We start from the raw sequence: 27743 nt of genomic DNA, 5'->3' as shown, positions 1-27743 counted from the left end.
CATAGAAGCACTATACTAACATTCCACTTATCTAATCTAACGTATCCTACCCTACTCTACAATCTGTAATGATTTAGCTGCTTGACAGGAAGGCATCTAGTTGTAACGTTATATTTATATTTTTGCTTGTTACATATATGTCAACAGTTCGAATCACTAAAATGGGTAAACACGATTAAACACCTTAATTGTTACCTGTAATTGCAATATTTATTAAATATCTTGAAAATCAAGCACATTAAATGTTTGACACAACTGACTTTTATTATTTGTATTTCATGAACAAATTATTCTGTTGCCATAGCAACAAGAGACAAAAACCTATCTTCTTTTCAACAACTGACATTACATGATTATCTATATAAAATCAACATATATTCTACATTTTTTTCTTCTTCTTATCAACAAATTGTACACTTTTAAGCGCCGTTGCCCAAAATAACTACAAGAAAATGGAAGTAATATATAGATTAGATTGGCTCCTGACGAGGACTTCTTAAATTGGTTACAATTTAAGAAAGAATCCTGGACCGTGGTTACTTTACTTTCCGAATAGCCCTCCTATATATAAATTACAATACATATATTAATTTCATTTTATATCAACAATAATCTTACATTTATTTAATAATCAATTATATTTTAATTCTATAAATTATCAGCGAAGAGGACTCATTCACAAATACGATAAACTTGTTAATTATTTTGGTCCATAAATAGATTCTTTAATTCAATATCTTCAGAGCTCATTAACACATTACACGAAAATACATTGACTTACTACATAATTTATTTCTTCCACTTGGGCATCATTAGGATGATTATAAAAGAATTGAAAAGCACAATATTGATAAGTGAAGCGAATTACAAAGAAATCATAACAATACTCAAAATAAAACACGAATTAATCAATATCCTATTCAGGAATAATACAATTAAAGAAATTATCATATTAAGAATTAGCAAAGTTTATATGGGTTAGAATTCAATATAACATGTTTTATTTATTCAAGCATATTTATCATAACTTTTAGTAAGCGATATGCGTGTTCATAGCACAACGTGCTGAAATTTAGTATACATGATTTTTATTATCTGTATAGGATTCAAACAAAGTACGAATTATAAATGAAATCATAATTGTATTCAAAGTGAAAATAAACAAGAATTAATTAAATATGCCTTGACGGACGCCTTAACTTTAGCTTAAGTTACATTGCCAAAGGGTTCGGTTAAGTTGCATTGTACGCCACAATCTTGTGTACAGTTCTGTATATTATGAATTCCTCCAGATCTTTGATTTCTATTTTGATAACTTCTGCCACCTATAAAATTGTTACGAAACCTATTTCGAGAAAAATTAGGTGTACTGTTTGCCTGATTTCTAAACGCTGTATAATTCCTGTTTCCTCTGGAATTAGGTTCAGCTCTATTACCGGTATAATTGGATCTATCATTACTTCTTACATTAGGGTTACATTCTTTACTCACATTGATATTCTGGACGGGAATATAATTACCTTGACTTTGGTTATTATTAGTTTGATTTCGATTATTATTACTTTGCACCATGGATTGATTTTCAAAATTTCAATAATCAAATGATTGAAATTAATGCATTATGCAGAAATCAGTATTTGTTGCAACCTAAAAGGTAATAGTATCCGGATTGGTGCTATAATCCGTGATTCTTGTTGGTACGGATTAATTAATTTCAACTCATCGTATACAGAAATCACAAAATCAGTTAGATTCTTATCAATTTTGGGGTCAAACCGTCTGTTTCGAACCAAGGCGTCTCGGTTTGCCAACATGAAACCATTTTCAAAATTGGAAAGCAAAGCGTTCTTAAAATCTAAATAATTGCGTAAACTCCCCCTGATTGCTTTGAACCAAACAGAGTGGGATGGTAGTAAAAGATACGGTAAAATTTTGAGAAATTTAGATTTGTCTATACCAATTGAGTTACATTTCTCTTCGATTTTTTCTAAAAATACGCTGGCAGGTATGTCTTGCGACCTTCCACTAAATTTCATTGAAGATCGAATTTCACTGAATTTAAAATGATAATTGTTACTATGAAACGGTTTCGTATGATTAGATTTTATGCATCTGGCTTTCCTGCGATGTACTGAACGGGGTCTCCTTTCTTCCTTCCCCATGCTACAGGCACTTTCATCTCTCTCCGAAGAGCTCTCCGGTATATCACTTTCTTCTATTGCTAATCTGGGTTCATTGGATAAATGGTCCCTATTGATGATCGAATCAGGGTTAATGTTTATAGAGATGATCTTTTCCTTTATACTGTCTATTTCTTCTTGTAATACTTTAATTTGGTTACTATGTTCACTAACCTGCGTTTCAACATCTACTGCACTTTGCACAATTGTAAATCTGTGCAACATTTGTTCCATCTTACCGTCGGTTCTTTCTAATTTAGTATTTATTTGCTGTGTTATTTGCTCTAATTTATTATCCATTCGCTGAGTCATAGCCTGTGTAATTGTTCAAATTTAGTATCCATTTGCTGAAACTTTTGTTCAAATTTAGTATCTATTTGCTGAAAACTAGTGTCCATTTGCTGAAACTTTTGTTCAAATTTAGTATTTATTTGCTGAAAACTAGTGTCCATTTGCTGAAACTTTTGTTCAAATTTAGTATCTATTTGCTGAAAACTAGTGTCCATTTGCTGCAACAAAGATTGACCTAACTGTTTTATAAGGTCAGCTACATTTGTTGTTGTCTCCAAACTCGATGTTCCACCACCACCTTCTTCATTATTACTTTCAATATCCATTTTAAGATTGCGATAGATTTTTCTTTTACTTCTCAACAAAGTGTACTCCGTTTTGACGTCTTTTCGAGATTGCTTACTTTTCTTCACGCAACTCTCAAGGTATGTCCTGGGCGAGATAACCCCATCTAAAATGTAACATTATATTTATATTTTAGCTTGTTACATATATGTTAACAGTTCGAATCACTAAAATGGGTAAACACGATTAAACACCTTAATTGTTACCTGTAATTGCAATATTTATTAAATATCTTGAAAATCAAGTACATTAAATGTTTGATACAACTGACTTTTATTCTTCTTATTTCATGAACGAATTACTCTGTTGCCATAGCAACAAGAGACAAAAACCTATCTTCTTTTCAACAACTGACATTACATGATTATCTATATAAAATCAACATATATTCTACATTTTTTCTTCTTCTTATCAACAAATTGTACACTTTTAAGCGCCGTTGCCCAAAATAACTACAAGAAAATGGAAGTAATTTAGATTAGATATACAATCTCGTTGTATAGTAACATGAGGAAACAGTCAGTTTCCATTTTCCTCGCTGACGTGCCTACTCCGTATGGACACCCCCACGTTGATCCATTAGCTTCTCTTTGTCCTGATCGGTTAGATAGCGTTTGTGCTGCTTTTTACGGACCACCTAGCACAGTTTTTTTGCACTGTAGTTTTATGGCAAATATATATTAAAAAAAGAATTATATTTTTTCAGCAATTATTTCGAGTGGTGGTCTTAAATTTGATCTGCACGCAAAAGACAATGAAAGAAGAGTCGAAATCACATTAAACGACACACATGAGGGAGACGAACCCTCTGAAACATCCCCTGAATAGCAAGACAAGCTCCTCAAACCTCCACCAGCACTAATCATATCTTAAAACCAAGGAAATAAATGAAAATAAATACCTGAAAATTTTAATTTGATGAATATAGTTTGGCACAATAAAACACTAAATGAGAACAAATGACTAATGGTTTCATATTTTATCACACCAGAAACGAACATATAGCAGAAGAATTTAGTGTATCTGCAGTCTGGGTATCGTATCTAGAATTATGAATCATATTTAATTAGAACTACGTGCCAAGAATTAAACCAGAATAGTGGGGAGTTAGACAAACAGTAGGATTACATAGTTCAATATGATAACCCACGAAATCAACACTGCTCAGAAGTAAAAATGTTATTCACTACTGTATTTGGGGTTTCTTCAATTCATGAATAGGAAACAGCTATTCCTAGAGAGCTAGAGAGAGAGAGAGAGAGAGTATATGGATAGGTAGGTAGGTAGATATAATTCTCTTAGGAAACAAATCATACAAGGTGGGCAAAAGCAAATGTTTTACTGGATACCCAAAGTGATAAGTAGAAACTTACACAGCATCTTAATAGAAAGTGATGTGAGAAGAAATTATATAGCACTGCGAATATCTTGGAAAAGTATTATCTATGATAGATGGTTGTCAAAAAGTATTAGAAAGACCTTAATCCAGCAATGGATCGACAGTTGTTGATAATGGCATGTATGAGTTTTAAATATAAATAACCCTCACCACTACACTCATGTGAACCCAGTTCTCATTCTTGATATCTGAGCATTTGCGATTAAGTAATAACCGTTTATACTTTGTTCTAAGAGATCATGTGTTTAACTCTATAGCCGTAAGAATTTCTAAAAACAAAGATTGTTAAACTAAACTTTATCATTCTTCGGTATAACTGGGTAAAATTTATTGTTAAGTATGGTAACTATAACCGCTACCAGGTTATAGAAGGATTTTTTGGTGGACACACTGTATATTTCGTAAAGACAGTGATTATTATATTCGATTTGTACTTTATTCTGCGACGCATATAAGTTCTTTCCTCGGTGGGAATTGCTTCTTTCCCACACAATTGGACAAAGAAGTCTTTTATCGCTTTTTCATATATATATTTAAAACATTGCTTTTGGTGAGAACATTTCAGTTAGTGACGAATCATTTCAGTGTTTCTTCCTGACTTATTATATGCACAGTATATATTCTGCAGTTATTTGGACGGCTAGCCCCCAACTAGTGAAGTCCCAGGTTCACAAACCTTGTGCGTTTAAAAAGTTATACACGCGCCCTCCAACATCAGCAGTCACTTTCTCTTTTTAATTTGCTGAAAACTCATCTTTACGCTTCAGGATTGTTTGGCGCAGCAACTGGATTCCTCGTGGGATTGTCCAGGCAACTTTTCCCCAGTGCTAATCCCCCAAGTGCGTCAATGGTGTGAGAGGCAGTCGCAGTGAAATCTGAATTATAATCATATATATATAAAGAGCTACAGCGCATTAGAACGGCAAAGTGTGATTTTAGTGATGAAAATTATTATACATATTCTGTGTTCAGTGTTGTGTTACTTCCTCTTCGTTATTTTTTTAACATAATAGTGTTCTAATAAATAAGTATAGTGTTATTTAATCTAGTGTGTTTTCGTTGTTTGTGTGAGTGATGTTTGCGTGCTTTGTGGTCTGGATGACCGTCTGATCGTCCGTGAGGTTTTCGAGACGAGACACCCGAACCTCTCGGCGCCTAATGCTCATCTCATCATTGAGACCGACGAGCGATTTGGAAACAATTTGTAACTCTTCTTGGAGAGGTCCTTCATCGTCCTGTCCAGGTAAGTTCCAGTCTCAGGAGAATACTTATTGGTAGGACTACGAACAGCGACCAGATTACATGGATTGGTTACAGATAAATGTCCGCCCAAACAGAGACCTCGAAATGAAATTGTTACATAAAACAAACGGTTCTTCTAACTCGAAATATTTTAACAACCGGTTCTAGTGAACTGGATGAATAGCACCACTGTGTACCTAAGGAAAAATCTAAGAAACAGGATAGGGAACAGGAATCTTGGGAAACAATATGAAGACAGGAGAAATGTAGCTAGGTGAAATCTCGTTTCTTGCCGATATTTTTCTTCCTTTGTCAAAGGTAACAGGTAAGAGTTATCGAAAATTCGGATGATAAAAAAAAAATAAAATGTTCTAAGTTGGTCTTATTTTCTTTAGGGTATGTGTATATGAAGTCTTATTTTCTTTACTCTTATGTAGGGTACATGTATAAGAACAATGGACTAACTTTCCACTCGACTCACGGAGCATGAGAGTTCTTCTTTGATTGATAGATTAAGGAAAGTCATCAATTAAGTGTGTTTTCCTTGTTTATTGTCCTAGGGTAAATCCCGATAGGAATACTTATCTCAAGAACAGATTTCGAATAGTGATTCTGATCTCATTGCAAGTAATAGTTTCTGTCCCATACAGCTTCGGTGCTGGTAGGGACCTTAACCTCCAGTCGATCAAGAGGGCACAGTGACTTTCTGAAAATATAGATGGAAGTATTTTACAGTTACTTATCGTCATTTTGGGTGCAGAATAATACCTGTTCAATACTACTTAAACGTAGTGGCTTGTAGTGTTGGACCCACCCCCCAAAGTTTGGGCCCTTCTTAACAAAAATTTCTGGGTACACGCCTGGCTGACAACAAACAAGATAAGGCAAAAAGTGAATACACACCAATAAATTACAATTTAAAAAGGATATGTCTATCAGTGCATTTAGCGTAACATGTAGTAAAAGCTTAAAACTCACTAAATTAGTAGCTCCTAGGATGGTAACAGCATGACATACCGAACATTCAGCTACTTAATAGAATAAACAGGCTACTGAAGAAATAGTATCTTTTGGTGGAAGTAAAATCGATTAAGAATGACGAGCCAAATGAGAGGTTAGTTTAAGCTCAAGTTTGATGTTTGTGAATGCGTATAATGTCATAATAGGAAAATTTTTTCGCTGTAATTTTCATTAAAATTCTTCGACTTCTGTTAAATATAGCGTATTTTTTTCCCGTGAATTTTCTTAATGAACACTATTGATTAAGGATGGAACCACTCACAGTCAACAGGCAAATACACTTACATCTTTAAAAAAGTTTAACGATAATTCCCAAAGAAAAAATACCTAATTTTTTTGAAACGTAGCCTGTGCTTTTCTTTCCGAATGACCTACATATTAATTAACAGCTGTGTACCTTTTTGTGCTGAAATTTAAAAGAAATTAATGTTGTAAATTACTTAAAATGTTGTGCCTTTTGTGTATTCATTTTATTTGTATCAAACATACGTATGATTAAATGTACGTATAATTATGTTTATTTTTAACTTTTGTCATGAAATATAGCGAAAATAATTAAATATGTCAGTGTCACTAATGTTGATTTTTCTGTTAATAGATTTGAGGCAGAAATTGCAGTACCAGTATTACCTCCTCCGCCGCCACCTGCTCCGCCTCGCCCTGTGATAGCGTCGAATACCTATAGACAAGTCCAGAAGCAATTGGAACAACAACAGGCAGTAGTGGTGTCCACAATAACAACACCAATAGGATTTCAGCCAATGATTGCCCCGATGGCAACAGGATTTGCTGGTCTTCCTCCACCCCCACCGCCACCACCTCCACCGTTACTTATTCCTCATCAAGTTCAGAGGGCACATCTTCCTGTGAGGCATCGTAAGTACTCTTTTTATTGCAGGAAGTCTAGTTATGCTCTTCGTTTCCTTCCCGTATGTTCTTATTGATCCGTAGAAGCGAGAGGTACCGTAACAGAAGAGGATCTGTTTTAAAAAAGAAAATTAGGAACAGCAATTTAAAACTCGGGCCCTTTATGTAAGAAAAGTTAAAATTTTGGTTCCTGGTGATTATTTTAATGCTGTCTATTGTAAAATAATAACTCCATTTATGGGTCATTCCATATCAATTCAACACAGTGACTTAACCTCACCATCTCAGATTTTAATGAAATTTGGTACATAGATACCTTCTAAATAGACTAAGAAAATACCAAATTTCAGGAGTATTTATCTACCGGTATTGAAGATAGGGCTATGTAAAATTTGGAAAAAATGCCCAAAATAGCATGTTCAATATATTTTGAAATTGGAATTGCAGCTCTCCTAATTGAGCTAGTTAGCTGGTTGAGGTGTCATTTTACAGAATTTTTCATGCCCTTTCCTATGGTATACATCATATAGGCTAATACAAATTTTTATTTTCAAAATCAAAATCAAAATTTTTCAGAAAGTACATATTTTAAAATTTTGAAATTAATTCCATGAATAGATAGTATTGTTGTAAAGCACTTGGCAAAACATGAATGTGGAATGATAATGGGTTCATTGTTTAAAAATTCAAAAACTAATACTTATTTTTCAAGAATACTCTGTACGTACGGTAATAACACAAGAATACTAAGTTTTACACTTCTGTGAAAATAAAAATGAACACTAATCCGAAGAAAGAGTACAGATGATTTCATAGTAAAACTTTTCAATAAGTAATAGGGTATGTTTATCACTTAAAATTTGAAAAGGCCACATTTGTTCGGCATACATCATTTTCAAGGAGAACATAACTTCTTCTACCGGGAGTTACAGGATTCACTTTTGTCAGAACGTCCACCAGGACTTGGTTAACCCATCTGGAGGCTTAAAAAAAAATGTGTGTATGGCCCCTGATGACTTCACCTAATACATTTCTGTGAAAGTACAGTAGGAAATTTAAGGGAATGTGTTTCATATTTTTGGTCATATTTTATTTTATGAGGATGATTGTATCTTCATGATTCTTTTTAGATAGCCAGTTGAGATTTTGATCAGAGTGGAGGCCCCTGTTCACCTGAAGGCCCGGGGCTATAGCCCCGGTTAATCCGACCCTGATGTTCACTACAGATATCCACACAACATCAGCATTTCTTGGATGTGAGAATGATGGAGATGGCCCAGGTGGAAAAGTTACTTTTACCTCATCATGTTCTTCATTTTTCTGTAAAACATACCCGAACCTCCAACTTCCTTCATAGACAGCGGTGACATAGTCTGATGTCTTCTAATTGAAGTTTATTTGAGATTTTGACACTTCTTTTTCCCAACCCTGCAAACCATCTGAAAAGTGTTTCACCAATAATGTTGATGTAGTTTTGGGAATGAATGCATGATATTGCTGTGTTTCTTTGATAGTCAATGCTTGATCGAAGCGACTTTCCAGGAACATTTCAGCTTTAGTATATTCCTTTTGGGTTGAGTAGGCAAAATTTACTTTGGTAATGTTTTCCACTGCCCACTCAAAAAGTTGTCTTTGTGTTTGAATTTGATTGTCATAGGGTCTTTGCAAATTAGCACAAGCTGCCAGTCTCTTTACTGAACCATCTACTCCATCGGAAGGCCCTTTTCCATGTGCTATAGCCGAGAAGTATCACTCTCCTTTCACTTTAAAAGCTGCCTCATGAAAGCAGAGTTTCGAAAAGTTCTTATTTTTGTATTGCGCGGTAGATCTGTCGGAAAAATAAAAAAACCTTGTTGGGAAGTTTTTGAAATTTGGATGTCAGAAATGATATATTTTCTTTTTGAAAGATGTAAACAGCAACTCTATTGTACTGTAGACAATCGGAAACAACTACAAATTTAACATGTTCAGAATTGTTTTTCTGTTTGAAATATAAAACAAAAGGATGGATTGTGACCTGTTAGCTTGTCCAGTGGTGGCTCTGTGCTTCATCTTGTAGCGCTGTGCTATAATTTTCAGAAAAATCACAGATGACAGCAAATTCTGATTCTTTGAGATTTTCTTTTATGTAGTTAAGGAAGGCTCCCTGTTGCTTGGCAATGAACTCATGACTACCTGCTAAAGCTGCTTCAATCCGTTTGGTTTGTTTAGGCTTAACGTCCTTATGTAACAGCGAGGTTATGAAGGATTGGACATATTACTTGAAGTAGCATCTGAACCAGTACTCGGTTTCTACCTGGGAGAAATTTTGAGGGCTGATCGGACTCCTTAATTACAAGGCGAAAATTAGATTCAACTAACAAACATGATTCGACATATGTGAAAACGTCACTATGAAATTCACTGGCATTCGTGATTACGATTTTGGCATTTTTGCATTGTTTTTTTTATTTAAAAAAACACCTGGTTTAAACCAGCCAACCCTGCTGTTGTACCAGTGCTATATGTATACTTTTTACAAACCACGTTTGTTTACAGTAACATTTTTAATTGTGAAACTTGTATTAAATTTTTTTAAAGTTCAAAAGTATCTCCACTTTAACTTGCTTTAAGTTAGTTTTTAAAGTATGAGGCAATAGGTATAGCCAGCAGATTACAAGTCGGTGTGATATGTTTCAGACCTATTACTGTACTCTTCATGTTAGTATTCAGATTTATTCCCACACACACACACACACACACACACACACACACAAAATAATAATAATTAAAAAAATAAAAATAAAAATAAAAAAATAAAAAAATAATGCATTCGTGTATTTTTCAGCTAGGTACAGGGTATTAATGAAAACTATAGTGTTAGTTTTAATTTTTTTTTTAAGTATGAACCCACTATCATCCCAAATTCATATTTTGCCAGGTGCTTTATAACAATACTATCTATTCATGGAATTAATTTCAAAATTTTAAAATATGTACTTTTTGAAAAATTTTGATTTTGGAAATAAAAATTTGTATTAGCCTATATGATGTTGTATACCACAGAAAAGGGCATGAAAAATGTAAAATGACATCTCAACCAGCTCACTAGCTCAATTAGCAGAGGTGCAATTCCAATTTCAAAATACATTAAACATGCTATTTTGGACATTTTTTTCCTAACTCTACATAGCCCTATCTTCAATATCGGTCGACATATAAAGTTGAAATTTGATATTTTTCTTAGTCTATACAAATAGTACCCCTGTGCAAAATTTCATGATAATCTGAGATGGTAAGGTAAATTTTGTTCTCAAATTGTGTTGATTTGACCTGGAATGGCTCTTATACAGGATGTTTCGAAACAACACCGACAACGTTTGGGAGGTGATTCCTGACACTAAGATAAGACAAAAAGTATAAACCAACCTGGATGCACAAATGCTTCCTTTCTGAGTTATAGGCTGCCGAAAACATGAAAAAAATGAACTTTAAAGATTACTGGCTCCAAAACTATGGGACCTACCATAGTCGGGTCAAGACTTCACTTAGGAACTAATATGTGCGCTATCCAAAACTACATGTTTCAGAATTCTGCGGTACTTCCGTAACAATTTTTATAGAGGGAGTTCGGCTACAGGCATATAATTTGTAGTACTCACCAACTCCCTCTATAAAAATTGTTACGGAAGTATTTTGTATAAAGCTGCGTTCCTTTATAAACTTATATGCTATCATGGCGTTTCTAATCTAAATTTTGTATTTTAAAGCTATACAGATTCTTAGATTAGTTTATTTTAAGGCTCAGGAAATAACATTTTTAACTGTAAATAATCCGTAATTAGTAAAGTTAAAAAACTGACATCTCTAGAATATTTAGAATCTCTAGTGATAAAATGTTTAAAATATTCGAGAATTGTTCCGTGTTCACAATGCATGAGCAATTAAGATACGGGAAGAGAAGGAGAGTATAATTAGAATTCACCCATATGTTGTTGTTTATGAATTATTTATATTTCTTTGTAAATGTTGATATTGAAGCATTCTAATGGCTGCATTGTTAATGAAGTTTAAAGTGTGAAAGTGTTTTGCGTGATGCTTTCGAAGTACTTGCATTTTTTCTTGCATTTTTAATCTGCTTGAAACTATATCTTCTGTCTGCCTTAAATCTTAGAATTGACAAACTCCTGAAGAAAAATTGGGTGAGGAAACAGTAATGTCTGTTTCCTTCAGTTTTAGCTGGTATGACCATGAAAATCTAAAATCAGAGTAGTCGCTCCTTGAAGGACTTCAAAAGACAGACTGGATTAAAATATCACTTGACTTTAGCTTTTAACTTCATTTTATAAAAATATTGCTATTTAGTTTTTCCGCAATTAAGGGGATTATTTATCAATCTCATCATTTATTATTTATGTAGAATACAGAAATGTGTATTTTCATTTTGTAAAGTGAGGCACTGACTTTAAAAGATAATACTTTCGAATAGCCGAAAGCAGTAGACCATTATTGTAATAGAACAATGATTACCAAACTTGATAAGTCGCAGAGCTTTTCAGGAGCAAACTTCATTACGGAATACTACATAAAATGTTGTTACATTGATAGTACTGTATTGAATTTGTCACCAATATTTTCATGTAACACCTGATTCTGCGAATGATGGTTTGGGAACCGTGACGTTAAAACAAAAATGTATCGTGAATTAGCACTACATTCAAGGAAACAACTCTTAGCGATTCATCTGTGGTGTAAAAGTGCCTATCAGTTTCGTTCATTCCTGGATATCAGAGTAAACAGGTACGTATATATGTATTAATGATCCTGTGTAGTTAAAGTAAACTAAATAACTTCATTTGTTATACGAAATGTCCCACTCGAAGGTAGCCCCGGAAAGTGTTGTTCAGAAGAAAGAAAGAAATAAAAACCACAAGATGAAATAAAACATTTACACGTCACACCTGTATGCATAAGAAATATAATAAAATGTAGTAGTCACAGAAGATGTGGGAAATGTCCTCCCTGAGGTACTGAATGCGATGGTGCATACTTCTGAAGATGACTGCCAGAACGTCTGGTATCACTGTGTGGATCTCAATCCGGATGTACCCCCATTTAGTGTCCATGGTTTTTGCATGTAGACACCTTTTTTTTTTTTTTTCTAGATTATTCTGCTAAACAATGCAAGTGGTATCAAATCTAGTGATCTTGGACAATCGTAACGGAATTATTAAAAGTATTTTTTAAAAGGTTATTTTACAAATTTATTTTACAATTTTATTTTACAATTTATATTACAATTTTTTTTTTATTTTACAATGAACACCCTCTCCATCGCAGTATATCTATAATTCTCACTACCGTATTTTGTAAAAAATATACACGAAATCCTTGAAATATTTACGGAAGCAAATTAATATTATCGGAGCTACCTTGAGTGGAACACTCATTATTTGATGCGTTTCCAATCCAAGTAGGCTCTCCGTTTAAAATTAAAGAAATATTTGCGTAATTAACTTTTTCTTTCAGTGTACAAGCGTTGATTTCGAGACATTCGGAGATTGCAGCTAAAGAGAAGATAATAAAATTTAGGTGAGTTAAAGTGTATAATCTAATAGCTCAAAATTGTTAATGAAAGTATTTAGGCGCGTGTAGTCAATAAAAAAAAAAATGTTAAATAGGACTTAATTTGGGAGCGATTATCTAATAATTGGCGGTTAACATCCCTTCTTCAGCACTGAAACTATGAGACAGAATCTACTGCTTGAAATAGAATACGTATCACTACTTAGGTTACTTACCTTGATTTTACGTTCCCACTGAAGATCGCACAAAATTTAAGTTCTGTTCGTTTATAAGGACAAATTGTAGAATTTATTTGATAATTATGTGTTGCTTACAAAGTGTAATTAAAAAGATACGAAAACAAGTTGACTAGTTTTGGGACGGGGTTTTTCTTTTCTTTTTTTTTTTTTTTTCTTTTTTTGGTCATAAAAAGATAGTTTGGGATTAACTGCCACTATTTCTTTTTGACTTTCTATGGTTCCTTTATCCGATTGTCACTCTTAACTTCTTGTAGTAGATTCTCAAGAGAACTTCATTACACTTAATCAAGAAAATGTCATTACACCACATAATGCTTACGATTCTTGAGATTGATTCTGGTCCATCTATTTTCATTGGCATTGGCATTGTCTTGTTTGCCTGCGAGGCTGAGATGGCGTTTTGACTTGAAGATACGTATCTGACCTTTTGAGTTGCCTGAATTTTAATTTGCAAGGAATTAAATAAATAAAAATAATAACCACATTCAGTAAAGAAACTGAAGTAAAGGTACTAAAGTCAAATCTCTCTTTCGGTAAAGAAGTACGCTTACGTTATATTCATTTTTCTACGTGCTTACAAATATTTAAAGAGCCTTCGGATACTTAAAGGGTTCCGTTTTCAAAATTCAAAAAGCGATTTGCTGTTTGGCTTGTTGTAAATCTAATACAATAAAAGTTACTTGTTAACAAAACCTTGTCTTTCTTACTGTTATATGTTTAAAAGAAAATGATTCCAACTAGCTAGAATTACTTTTTCTTAGTTTTAAAGTTTGTAAATGCTCATTTGATATATGTTTCCACTTAAAATATGACTTTAACTGTTAAAACGTAACTAACGGAAGTTTTTGCTTACATTGAAATTGTAAATAATTCCATGACACGAAATTTAAATGATATATTTTCAGTAGAGTTATTGTTGATGATATTAATAATTTTACTGAAGTGTTTTTAATCCTGTAATATAACTTTAATAATTCTACATACAATTCGTCGCAACTGTAGATCCCACCGCGTCACAATTTATCCTTTTTTTCTTATCGAATGACGAAGTTTTTCGATTCTTGGATGATTATTATTATTATTATTATTATTATTATTATTATTATTATTATTATTATTATTATTATTATTATTTAATTCAGAATACAATCATCAAGTGACTTTTCTTGTTATAAAAAGAGAGATTGAACAAATTGTTATTTCTTTACTGAAATTGAGATCTTGAAAAAGCCTATATTTCCAAGGCAAAAAAACCATGAAAAAAGTTACGTCTTTTCCCCCCAAAAAACCCTTCTTCCCTCTGTCTCCATCTCTCCCTGAGGCTTTGCATCTCTAGTGAAAAAATGTTGGGTGCGTCCAACTTCTTCAGTAAGTTAAATAAATGGAGATGACACAAATTGAAGAATTCACTCTAATAATAGGTAAGTGGCTTTATATTTCTTTGTTATTAGTTCATGAAGTAATGTTAGTTCATATGTGCTACGGAGATGGTTCAACCGATTGTTGTAGGGTAAGAAACAGCATATACTATACAGTACAACGAAAGATAGATACTTTACACTATTCCTTTACATAACCACGTAATTTTTGTGTAAACTTGTCTGAGCGTGTGACGAAACATTCAGTGCCACAACAATCGAAATTACTTTGGTGACGGAATCACTGTCATGGCAATAGGTGGTAGAATAAGATAGACTGTCGACATTACCCGTTTCATGTGCCTTTTCTGTGACATTCACTTCACTTCACTTCAATTAACCACTGAAGAAACTAAACTGACGCATGATTATAACTATTAAATTAACTCAAAAATACGAGTAAATATTTACTATGAATCCAAAGTTTTCAGTGAGAAACCGTGTGTTCATCAGCGGTTTATTTATTTACATAAATACACACTGCAGTTTCAGTTACATCTCATGGTTTCCATTATGTAATGAAACAATCATTTCAGGTATGGTCAAGCTTACTTGTAACACCCAGAAAGCAAAATACATAAACCATACCATGATGGATTTGCTACAAACTGCCTATTATGGTATGGTTTAAGTGTTTTGTTTTCAGGATCTTACAGAAGCTTAACCATATCTGAAATTATTCTTTATTATATAGTGGAAGTCATGAGATGCAATTGAAACAGCAGTGTGTGTTTATAAAAATAAATAAGCTGCTGATGAAGGTTCGAGCCGTTTTTAAAAATAAATAAGCCACCATTTCCATTGAAAATTTGAGCATTAATAAATATTTAGACACATTCCTGAGTTTAAATTAATCATATCTTCAATTGATAATTTGCCACAGAAATATTATTTCTTTTTCTCTTCCCTGGAACTTAGAAGTTATATTCTAGTAGTGACACGCCATTTTGCACGCTTATTACGACGCAATTTTTACAATTACAATGATATAACTAATCTTATGAGCTCATAGTTACGAATTTCATTCCACGTATGCTTCATGCTTGTTGCTCAATTCTGTCCCCCCCCCCCAAAAAAAAAAAAAAAAGTAGCTACCTGGTTCAAATGTTGAAGAAAACGTTTGGGAAGAAAGTTGTGAATTCGTGACAGCAATGATTTAATATCAGATGATAAATAGGTGTTAGTATCTGAAAGTACATAAATTGGATTTATTTGATTAACCATTTATCAGGGAAAACTGAGTGGAATCCAGCGATATCGAAACATGCTTACCATTTTCAAGGGATTTATTTGTTTTAAGTCAATCAGGATTACAAAGCAGTAGTATTGTGAAACAGCCATTAGTTTCGCAGCTTATTACTTGGAACTTTTAGACCATGAGGTGAAGATGATTATGGATTCAAATTCTTACTTTAACCCTTTTATTTTTCTTATTTTTTAATTTTTTTTAAGGCAAATTACAGACTTTCAGTCAATCAGCTACAGCATCATCCTTATTTATCCTAGGATCATGGTTCTTACTTCATTCTCTTCAGAATAGAACAACCTTTCAAGTGGTACCATTCACATTTTCCTATCATGTCCCTGAGGCGGGAAACTTTGAGAGGAATCGGGATTTTTTCTGATTTTTTTTTTTTTTTTTTTAAATTTTGAGCCCCTCTGGACCCCAGTACGTTAACGCACAGATCTCAGAATCAACTGAAAAACACTAAGAGGTATACTAAATGTGTGTACAAAATATCAGGCGTCTATGTTGAAAAGTAAGGGTGGGAAAAAATATTTACCAATGTGCTAAGAATATTCCCACGATACCCTAGAGTCCCTCATAAAACAGGATCTCATGTTGAAGTTTCCTCAGACATCCCTATCCTAGGATCATGATTTGTATCTCATTCTCTTCAGAATAAAACAGCCTTTCACATCTCCATCATATATCTGAGGCGCGAAAACCGCGAAAAAAAGGGATTTTTGTTAAAAAATATTCCTTTTTTTAAAAACCATTTTGCCCCTCTGGCCCCACCTCCAAGATTAACTCAGAGATCTGAAACAAATATGAAACATATTAAGGAGTATGCTGTATATGTATGCAAAATTTCATTTTTTTTAGGTGCAAAAGTAAGCCCGCCCAAAAATAATAAAAATAGTCCTAACATTTTTTTAATATAAAGTTATGACGTCTCATCCCCTATGTCTCGACGCAGAAAGACGTGAAACCATACATAATGTGTTCTATAATGCCTCCAGGCTTGAAGAAACGAAAAAAAAACTAAGTAAAAAGCTTTATTAGTACTTTTTTCTAATCGAATAATGAAGATACTACCCTATCGAATAAAGATCTACAATATAATTTAAAAGGTTTAAGACAGAACTTAAAATCATCATCATTTTAGGAGATTGAGTTGAAGAAAGACACACAAATATTCGAGATACAAGACAAGCTCGTTTGAATTAAGTATTCTAGAACATATCTCAGTAAATATATGGTATATTAAGTTATGTACATTTTTTGTAAGCAGGTTAACATGGGCGCAGAAATTACACAATTGTTCACTGGAGGAGAATGCGTACCTTCACCTGCGATGTTTTTACACAAAACTCTCCTTAACATTTAGGGTCATATTCAACATCATAGTCAATAAGGGCCTTTTTAAAATTTTGCCACTTTTGTACTAAATGAAGGATTATATTGATTAGGTAGAGCCTGTCTATCTCATCTATTCCCTCGGAAAGTATGCGAACTATACTTCGGCCCCACCCCCGCCACCCTCTGACGGAGGAAATTTTCCCTTTGCTTACGGAAAAGAAGTGTGCCTTGCCTTCCTCAGCTGTGTTGCCAATTTGTCTTTCAATCATTTGGTCTTGACGAGTGAAGATCGTAGGCTACTTAGAATGGCTAACAAGATAGAGGACAGCGAAGTCCGTGAAATAATCCATTTTGGCAACGCTTCCGCATCTAACAATTGAAAGATCTCGGCCGCAACAACTTCTCCCTCCTCTTTTGAGGGAGGTACGAGAAAGCACACATCGACTGCAGCGCCAGAAGGGGCACAGATCAAATAGAAAGGCTCTAGTATCTATTGATCTTATTCTGGAGACCGAATGTTCGTACTACTTCGATCTTATTGTCACTTTGAGCTTGTATAATCCACATATTTATGCTCCGCTGTATATATAAACTAGTGCAAATGCAATTTTTGCAAATATGTGCGATTGTATTTTTTCATTTGTACTTTCTAGCTATGCCACCTGGAATGGGTTTAGGTCCTGGTCCTATGTTGGGACCAACACCGCCTGGATTTATGGGTCCTCCTATGAGCAGGCCACCATTTATGCCGGGACCAGTACCAATGGAAGGTCCAATGATAGCTACTACGATGGCACAAATACCAGCCATTGTTAGGTATGTCTCAATAAATAACGTTTTAAATTTTCACTTATATTTACAATTGTCATGTGATGTGTAATTGAGATTCTACTGTAGTATTTAACTATCTCAGTAAATTTTATTTTGAACCAGGAAAAAGATTGAAAATGAAATGACTTTATGTCAGAGTAGTCGACGAAATGGCAGGCCAGCTTATAAACATTTCAGGTTTTAACAGGTGATTAAAGGAGGCATTGTTTTGTGGAGACATATATCAACTGTATTGATATTTTTATTTATTTATTTTATTGTATTTTGGTTTGTGTTTTGATTGTTCTTATGCTGCAGTTATAGACACTTAAGTTCTCTGACGTATAATACAATACCTTGATAAATTTTCTCTCTCTCTTCACAGTTTAAGTATATGTAACTGCAGCATGAAAATTAGCTCATTACGGAACTCGCTTCTCTTTTTATTACGTGCACATTGATGTCATGTCTTTCTCTCTCTCATATATATATAAATTTTCCAACAACATGCTCTTCACAGTTTAGTGTATATTAGTCCTGCAAAAAAGTGAATCTAGAAGTTAACCTAAAAATTTATTCCAATGTCAACCCTAACCCACAAGATGAACAAAGTTTTCCAATTCAGTGGTTATCATTTAATGTGTGCTTCATATTTTTTTCTTAGGAAGCCTGTTTCATTTAAATAGAAGAAAGTGATCAATGGTTATCTGGAATTTCGTTACTAACTTACTCACGGGGAAGATAAATATTAACTGTACAATACACATTTATTTTCCGAAAAAGCAAAAATTTTACTATAGGTTTTGGGGAGTGATACTGTTTACTTTTTTCTCAGGAGAGTTCTATAGAAATGAAGAAAAAATGCGTCCACTTTTTTTTAACTTACACTAAAATACAAATTGCTGAGTAATTGTGACTGTTTCGCCAACTAACTGAACATATTGGCTTCATCTGATGAAGTGTCTGATGAAGCCAATATGTGCAGTTAGTTGGCGAAACTGTCATACATTTATTATTTTATAATAAACGTTGCTTTACTCAGCAATTTGTATTTTAGTGTAAGTTATTCAATATAGCAAAGCTATTATGAATCAGTTAGTCCACTTTTGCAGTTTTGAGACGCCTCCGAAGAGAGTGTCAGAGAACTCAAACCGTATGAGTAAATTACAGACATTCGAGATACAAGATAAGCCCGTTTGAATTAAGTATTCTAGAACACCTTTCAGGAAATATATATTAAGTTACGTACATTTTTTGGTAAGCAGGACTTAAGTATATAGAGTGACGTGAGGCAATTCTTGCACGTGCAATTATGGCAAAGGCGTATGATTTCTATTCATTTCAGTTTTTTATAGCTCAATTTAGTATATTATGTGTTATTTAGCATAACACCTACACAAGACAACCTGATTGTGTTAAAACATTGATTCTAGTAACTGTTATAAGCAATTAAAATAAACACTGCTTTCATCCGCCACTCGGAGATTTCATACAACATTTTGCCTGGCTTTAATTTTTAAAAATTATTTTAGTAATGTAGATGGTTTTACCATGTTCCAAAGCACTGTAAAAAAAAAAAAAAAAAAAAATATATATATATATATATATATATATATATATATATATATATATATATATATATATATCACATTACTTATTTCAGTAAATAATATGATTTGCTAGGTGTACTATAATCGATCCATTTTTTTATGCTATGAAGCAATTATGGCAAAAAAAAAAAAAGACAATTATGGCAACGCTTTCTTTTAGCAAGAATATAAAATTTGAAGAAGAAAATGTATCAAAGCAGTGCCTATTAGAACTATATAAGGTGTGCTGAATTTGGATGTCTTCGTAAACTCGTGTAACATAGATATTACATTACATCTGAAGAACTTCTTTTTCGATGTTAGTGAAGTGGATATTTTTCACCCTCTTACCCTAAATGGACAGGAACCATTTATACTAGAAGACAGTAAAATGGCAAAGAAAATGTACAGATGGGTTTCTGAATATAAAGATGAACTTTTTCCAATAGATCCGTAGACAGATTTTGACTGAGAAGTCGCAAGTTACGTTATGCCTTTAGCTAGTCTTTTGATGCAACTGACAGTATAGGCTGTTTACATTTTTCAAAATATGCAGGGACTATAAATGTTCTAAATAAATTGAGGCACAAGAGTTTTAAAGCGTTTGTGAGTTTTCTTTTAGCACATTAAATTGTTCTTATTTGTTTCTGTAGGAAAAAATACAATAATCGTTTTTATTGTCTGGCGTTTTTATTCATAACTTCCTTATAATAAAGAGAAAAAAATTTAAAAATATTCTTTAAAATGACTAAAAAGGTCTATGATATGATTGCCCAAAAGTCAGTGCAATGTCAATACAATAGAAGCTAGGAGGCTTTGCCATAGCTCCCCCACAGTTGGTGCAGTTCTTGCAGTTGAAAGTTCAAAAACCAACTCTCATTTTTCTTCTTTTTCTTCTTCTTCTTCTTCTTTTTTTTTACAACGATTTTTAATTCATGCAAATAATATAGAACTTTACATACAATTATTATGGTAATTGTGAAAATTAAAACAAAAGACATTATTTTGGGATAAGGTTTACTCCGCCATAACTATTTCATATCACTCTACTGCAATCTAATTTATAATTCCACGGAGTGCAAAGGACAGTTTTCTTCTCAAAAGACGATAAATTTGATCAGTTTCATGTTGAATTTGAAAAATATTATTGTTAATACTGCATACAGATTCTTTTTTAAGTTGGGGATCAAATGTGTTCTTGCAAATTCTATGTTGTATAACAGTTGCAATTGCACTTGAGCTTACACAAGCATAATGAGTTTGCATGCCTCACTTGTGATAGAAGTATGATAATGACAGTGTCGAAGCTCATAAATTGATGTTAGTGCTGTGTTTCTTGATAAAATGGTTATTAAGTCATTGTCAGGAACAATTGCGAAATTCAATATTACATTTGAAACAAGAAGCGTTGCTGGTGACCCAAAGTAGATCAGAATAATAATAATAATCATCATAAATAATAATAATAATAATAATAATAATAATAATAATAATAATAATAATAATAATAATAATAATAATAATAAACCCGCATAGCGTAGTCTTCGGTGCGAGCGGTCCCGGGTTCGATTCCCAGTGGGGGACACTCGGTTGAAAAAGTGTAACAGCTTTTTCAGGCCAACCATCTTGGGTGAAGTTTTTCCTGGGTTTCCTTCATTTACACCAGGCAAATGCCAGAATGGTACCTACCATAATGGTCCCACGCCACTTCCTTCCTTCCGTTTCATCGGATAGTGTGCTCGCCGAGGGATGTCATCCCTCAGATACGTAACGGATTAAATGTCCTTCAATGCCGACAGCCCAGAAATCTAATTCCTAATCCTACTATTACTACTAATAATAATAGTATGTAACAATAAGGAAAGCATGTATTCAGTAAGACATATCTAAAGAGAGTCTGAAAATTCAAAATTTACTTCATGTACAAACATAATTGCGACGGAAAATGGGGTTCTATGAGTTATATATAAAAAGAATGAGATACAAATTTTTGATTGTCAGTTTTATAGTAGTTGAGACATTTTATTAATCGTACTGATTCTCTTAAAGTAATTAAAGAAGAGCCTCATAGAGTTGATGTTCCTATCTAAAGAAGAATTTCGAAAAGTAGAACGTTGTGTTGTTGGAGTAGTGATGTCAACCGGCTCAGCTCGAGCTCCAGCTCGGCTTGGCTAGGTTCAATTGAGCCATCGGCTCAAGCCGGCTCGGTTCGACTTAATGGTGGGCACAGAAAACGGTTTTTCGGTTTTTGGTTTTTAGGAAAAACGAAGCCGGTTTTCGAAAATTTTCAAAAACCGGTTCGGTTTTTCACCGAATCCGGTTTCGGTTTTCTTCAAAACCGGTTGCAGTTTTTCCAAAATTGGTTCTATTTCTGACCAGAATAGTATTTCGTTGTTCTCCAGAAACCGATTCCGTTTCCACAAAAATAGTTCTATGTGTTTTCCAAAAGTTTTCACCGAAACCAGTTTTGGTGAAAACCGAACCGGTTTTGAAGAAAACCGAAACCAGTTTCGGTGAAAAACCGAACCGGTGTTTAGAGAAAACCAAAACTGGTTTCGGCGAAAAAGAACTATTTTGGAGAAAACCGAAACCGGTTTCGGAGAAAACCGAACCGGTTTTGGATAAAACCGAAATATCAGTTTCTTTTTTCGGTTTTCTAGAAACCGGTCCGGTTTTTATAAAAACCGATTTTGCCCATTCCTAGTTCGGCTCGGCTCAGGTGAGCCATCGGCTCGAGCCGGGTTGGCTGGGATGAGCCATCGTCTCGGCTCAGTGGTGACTGAATTGTGAGCCGAGCCGCTCGAGCTGTTGGCAAAACTAAATTAAAGTTGCTAACTACGTGCTACGAAATGTTAAAACAAAAACCCCATTTTCGAAGTTGGATTACGTGAAGACAAACAAAATGTTTTATATTTGAGTTTGTAGTAACAGATTTGTTAATCAATCTCTTAAATCAGTGGGCAGTAGTTGGATCTCTGTTGTAAATATAATTCAAGAAACGAATTAAATAATAGTACAAATATGTAAAAGTTCGAGAACGCCTACAAATATTATTGTTAACATCGTGTAAGAGCATCTATGTAGTTTTTTTTATTTTTTTAAAGACATGCATCCTTTGTGTTTATCTAGACTTGTTTTGTTTTATTACTTCCAACTATTTATCAATAACTGAAGAAATATTTCTAAGCGAACTTGTATTTTTTCTTTGTTGTTAATCAGAACGATGTTGCGCCCAACCGGCTCGGCTCGGTTCGGCGTGGCTCTGGTGAGCCATTGGCTCGAGCCGACTCGGTTGCGGTGAGTCATCGGCTCGGCTCGGCCCAAATGAGCCGAGGGCTTGAGCCGGCTCGGTTTGATGAGCTGTTGGCTCGACTCACTTCTCGGCTTGGCTCGGTGGTAACTGAGCCGCGAGCCGAGCCGCTTGAGCCGTTGACAACACTGTGTTGGAGCTATGTTGTATATTCTTTCTTTAGCATTGTAACTGCTTACTTCCGATTTGCAGATTCGTAGATGTCATAGATCAGTAATAAATTGTCGGTTTTTAGTACCCTTCGGGTAACTTAATCTCATAATATTTTTAATGGTGGATTTTGTTTTTAATCGTGAAACTATCAATTGAAAAAAACATTTGACATCACGAATTTTTACTGTTTTGTTATTCGGTAGTGGTTAATATCTGGAATGAGAAACAACCAGAAGACGCTTATTCAGTAATATGTAAAATTAAATCAAGAGAAAATTGAACAATACATTAAATTTGGGAAATAATTTAAAGAGAAAATTGGCTTCTGCTCAATCTTATATTACACAGTTGTGCTTAAATCTGTTGCTGTTACCAATTTCCTGTTATTGCTTTACAGTGCTACGCCCAAAATGTATGGATCAAAACCAATTGGTGCGAAGATGCCCACCGAGAGCGAAATGATAGCTATGATGCAAGAATGCCAACAGGGAGAACAAGAAGATGCTGAAAAAAAGTTGAAGAAAATGAAAGGAGAGAAACCTTCGGAGGCAGCTAAAGCAAGTGAAATTAGCAGAGCGAAAGAAATGGCTGAGAAAGTGAAGGCGAGCACAGTGATATCAGTAGGCCCAGCCACAGTAGGGGGAGGAGGAGGAGGAGGAGGAGGAGGAACAGGAACAGAAGAAGGCACAGGGGTAAAGAAGAAAGAGAAGAAGCCCAAAAAGGTCATACGAACAGCAGGGGGACAGACTTGGGAGGATAACTCGCTCAGCGAGTGGGATGATGGTAAGTTGAAGATTTTGTTTTCGAACGATTAGAAAACAAATAGCAAATTACTTAACGAACTGATAAGATGCATACTGAATATTAATAAGATTAAACCAACTTTTTTTTTTAAATCTTGTCTGTGTACGTTTGAACGACTATTTGTTTCTTCTTCAGCACAAAACTTTTAAGGAATTTTTACGTAGTTATATAGACTCATTATCGATAACATTCGTGCACTGTAGAAACATTATTATACTTCGTTAGCTTTAAATTCAACCGTGAATTTATTTTAAAAAAGAACCCAGTCGAAGGGTTAATATTAATAAACTTTACGATTTCCACATTATGTTGCTACATTTTTCCTTTGAGTCAATGTGGGAGTATAGCTTGTGATTCTGTATCCATAAATCTAAAAGATAGCCTAAGTTGATTTCGGAAAAAGAAACATGCTATTAGAAGACACTCTCTGTTGGAGTTCTTCTGATATTCAATGTATGCTCACAGATGAGGTAACACATTTTAAAACAATCTTTCGCTTGCAACATCTTCAAGCGACCAGACACTCGGTGCGGGATATGAGTATTATTCAGCGTGTGTTCTCTAGTATTGAAAGATGTGTGTTTGAGACATATTACGTTAGGACAAAAAAACCTAAACTAAATACTGATAAAAGAAATTAGACAGAGATTTGTACAGCAGCATTACTAATTACATCAATCACATTTTTCCGCATTTGTTTATTGATTTAGTTTAGTCTTACATCTAACATTTAGACTCTGTTGTTGGTACAGTCCGCAGCAAAAAACCTGCAACATGAGCATGTAAGTTTATTGTGAAACGACGAAGTCTTTTGCTCCAAAGTTAATGTGCAGGGGAGGACGCCGAGGTTTCTCGTGGCGTGATTCGTGCCACTTAGACGTTATATTGATTCCCTACGCTGTTAGGTGTAGTTTTACAATAAACTTACATGCTCCTATTGCAAGTTTTTTGCTGCGGACTGTACAATAAGTGACGTGTATAATGGAACGATAGCATCCCGGAAAATTTTGTTCACATTTCATACTACAATTCCTACTTGAGAATTCAACGTATTGTAACTCTCAACGTAATCGTGGCGTGGCAATACCGCGTTGTAGACAGATTCACTTTTCAGGTGTGAACCATGCCAATCAAAAACAAACGTACAATATTTAAAAGAGTGAAAATCCTATTGTGCAAAATGACTTACACCTGTGTTTGTCCTAAGGAGGTGTTCCTAAATGTAGTACTCGACATATTTTAAGAAAAATGGACTGAGGACAGAGGAATATCAGTGTGTAAGTAATTCGTTATAGCATAATGTATTCCATACGTTCGACAAATAATTGCACTCACACTTCGACATTTACTTTATTATTGTTGTTGAACATTTATTTTAAAGATTTACTTTCTTTATTCCGTTTTTACTAAGTAATGATGGAAAACTAAACTACTGTTTATCAAAACATATACTTAAATTCTTTAGAACTTTCGTTTTGAAGAAGACGAGAAGTCGTCGTTGAAACGTATACGAACAAGATTTAAAAAACGGAATAAAGTTGGGTTCAATCTTACAAATAGAAATCAGTTTGCATGTTGAAATATCGTTTGTGTAGGGGATCGACAAGTGTAGTGTATTCTTTATTTAAATCATAAAAAATAACGTTAATTCGTTTTGATAGATTTAAGAGCTAAAATCTTGACCAGCTTGTTTCGATTAGCATAATCTCGGGATCAATTTCCTATGATCCAAATTTTCGTTAGCCTGTACTAGTCACAACTAAATAAGTAATTGGTACTTAATTAACGTACTCTAGGATTGTTTTGGAACTCAGATGATACAGGGTAGAAAAAAAATTAAGTCTGAATCTTGAAAGGTATAAGTTGTATAGACATATTATGAACTTTTTAATTTCAGCGTCCATTTATCGTAACCACCTGGTCTAAACCCAGAAGAAGGTAGCAGCTCAACTACCGAGAACTAAGATAACGAGGTCAAACAAGAAAAACACTTAAAAATTCAATGCTTTCAAGATTCAAATAGGTTCACCATTATTTAATTGAGACGTATTCAATTGTTTAGCATTAAGGAACGTAGATGATGCAAAATATTCGCATATTGCGCTCTAGTCTTAAGAGCTTATCATTAACATGTTCCGTCCTTATTTGTGAATATAGTTCTGTAAAATAGTCACATGTCCTGCAATCGCATACATATTTTCCATTACGAATTAAAATAATATCTGCGCATTAGGCGCCAAACGTATGCAAATGAGAAGTTATAATAGCTTATTGGTAGAACCAATGGCGTATTTACGATTTTGTTTCGGAAGGTCTTTGCTAACTTTGTTCCTGGAAATGTGAAAATCCTGGAAGTAGTACTACTTTAATATAGTAAATAAAATTTCGGTAGGGGAGCTTAAGCCCGGAAGTCCCCCCTTACATACGCCACTGGGTAGAACAAAGAAACTCGAATTCAGTTGAAAAAAAGAAAATGAAATCTGTCAGTTTAACGTCTCGCGATTATGTCCTTTAGTCTAAGGGAGACAATGAGTAAGGCAACTGAATGATGGAAGAATTGGTAGAATGAGAAAGTGGGAAGGAAACGGGAGTACGCCGAGAAAGTTGTCCACCATAAACTTACTTGGCCGGGGATCGAACCAGGGACCCCCCACACACCAGAAGTAAGCACACTACTACTGAGCCACCGTGCCCCTTCGAATTCAGTTGAAGTACTAAGATTAAGAAAGATTCTTTATATATGGATTTATTTTTTCCTTTATCTTACCCATTCAGTTGCATATCGCTTTGTAGACCAAGATTCTATGCATGATTGTTTCGAACTAGACTCACTCAATCACTCCACATATCATTTTGTCGCTACTCAATTCCTCTCTCTTCTTCATTGTATCAATATGAGTAGTAGAATCACAGGACTGAAACTTACACGACTCTCTATATATTTATTTACAAGATCAGAAATTGTTGTGCGAAAAGCTTAAATTGACATATAATTTGCAAGAAATATTGTTTCATGGTCGCTTTCTGAATGTAGAAGACTATGATGACTTTTCTGTTCCTGAAAGATTTCAGAAAAAAGTACTATTTTACGTACATTGTAATGTATAAGGATATACATTAATACATTGTAATAATTTGTAAAAATAAATTGTTCACTTACTTGAACACTAAACTATTTCAGTTATATTTGTTACTTTCATCAGCAGATCTGGATAAATCACATGCAACTCTTTTCACTTCTTAGAATGTCATCTTGCACTTATACATAAACCAAAACAGTGTAATCTATGTAATAGTACATTGAACTTCAGACGCAGTAACTAAATAGCTGATTCTTACATATTATTATTTTACATATTATAACTTAGGGTTTTTTACACTCATAATACTAGTAACGTGAGGAGAGTTAAATGTTACTGTTAAGCTCTTAGTTAAAAGATACACTGTTCATTTATCATGGAGTTCAAATTGCTCTGAAACGAAAAATATTGACAGCTCATAACAACTTATGCATAGATTTACAAAAATTTGACGTTCTAGTTATAAACTCAGAATCTATAGTCCTACTCTTATATTTTCTCTGGACGCCTCGTTTCACAAATATCACTCACGTGTATATACCTGTCTTTAACTTGAATGACGCAAATCTGGGTAGTTACACTAAATATGTCGTTCCAGGTTAATTTCCTGAGCAATATATAACTAAATAGAAGCCAGTTACTGTATATGTGAAGAATATATGTAACATTTCACAGTGAACACGTTGCTTCATTTTTATACAAGTACCTTGAGGGATCAATAAGTAGCCAATTTTTTGTTACCTTGAGGGATCCCTCTTTTTTTCGACATCCTGCTGTATTGTTTGTAAAGCTTGAATCAAAACCTTTGCAGTTTTAGTTTTCGTAGAAGTAGAGTTTATAAGTTGTG

General features: G+C 34.0%; 1 protein-coding gene across 1 annotated transcript in view; it reads left to right on the top strand.

Moving 5' to 3' along the window:
* The window catches only part of LOC145686111 (RNA-binding protein 42), a 129390-nt gene that overhangs the window by 9603 nt on the left and 92044 nt on the right, over positions 1–27743 (top strand). The window contains exons 2-4 of the mRNA XM_081759076.1: positions 7076–7353; positions 17804–17966; positions 23410–23795. Coding sequence (XP_081615202.1) covers positions 7076–7353; positions 17804–17966; positions 23410–23795 — 827 coding nt within the window. The remainder of the gene's footprint in view (positions 1–7075; positions 7354–17803; positions 17967–23409; positions 23796–27743) is intronic.

This window comes from Thermobia domestica, chromosome 5 (assembly GCF_964235325.1).
Source record: "Thermobia domestica chromosome 5, izTheDome1.hap1.1, whole genome shotgun sequence".
NCBI lineage: Eukaryota > Metazoa > Arthropoda > Insecta > Zygentoma > Lepismatidae > Thermobia > Thermobia domestica.
Note: the sequence above shows the minus strand (reverse complement) of the source record. Positions and strands in the feature narration are given on the sequence as shown.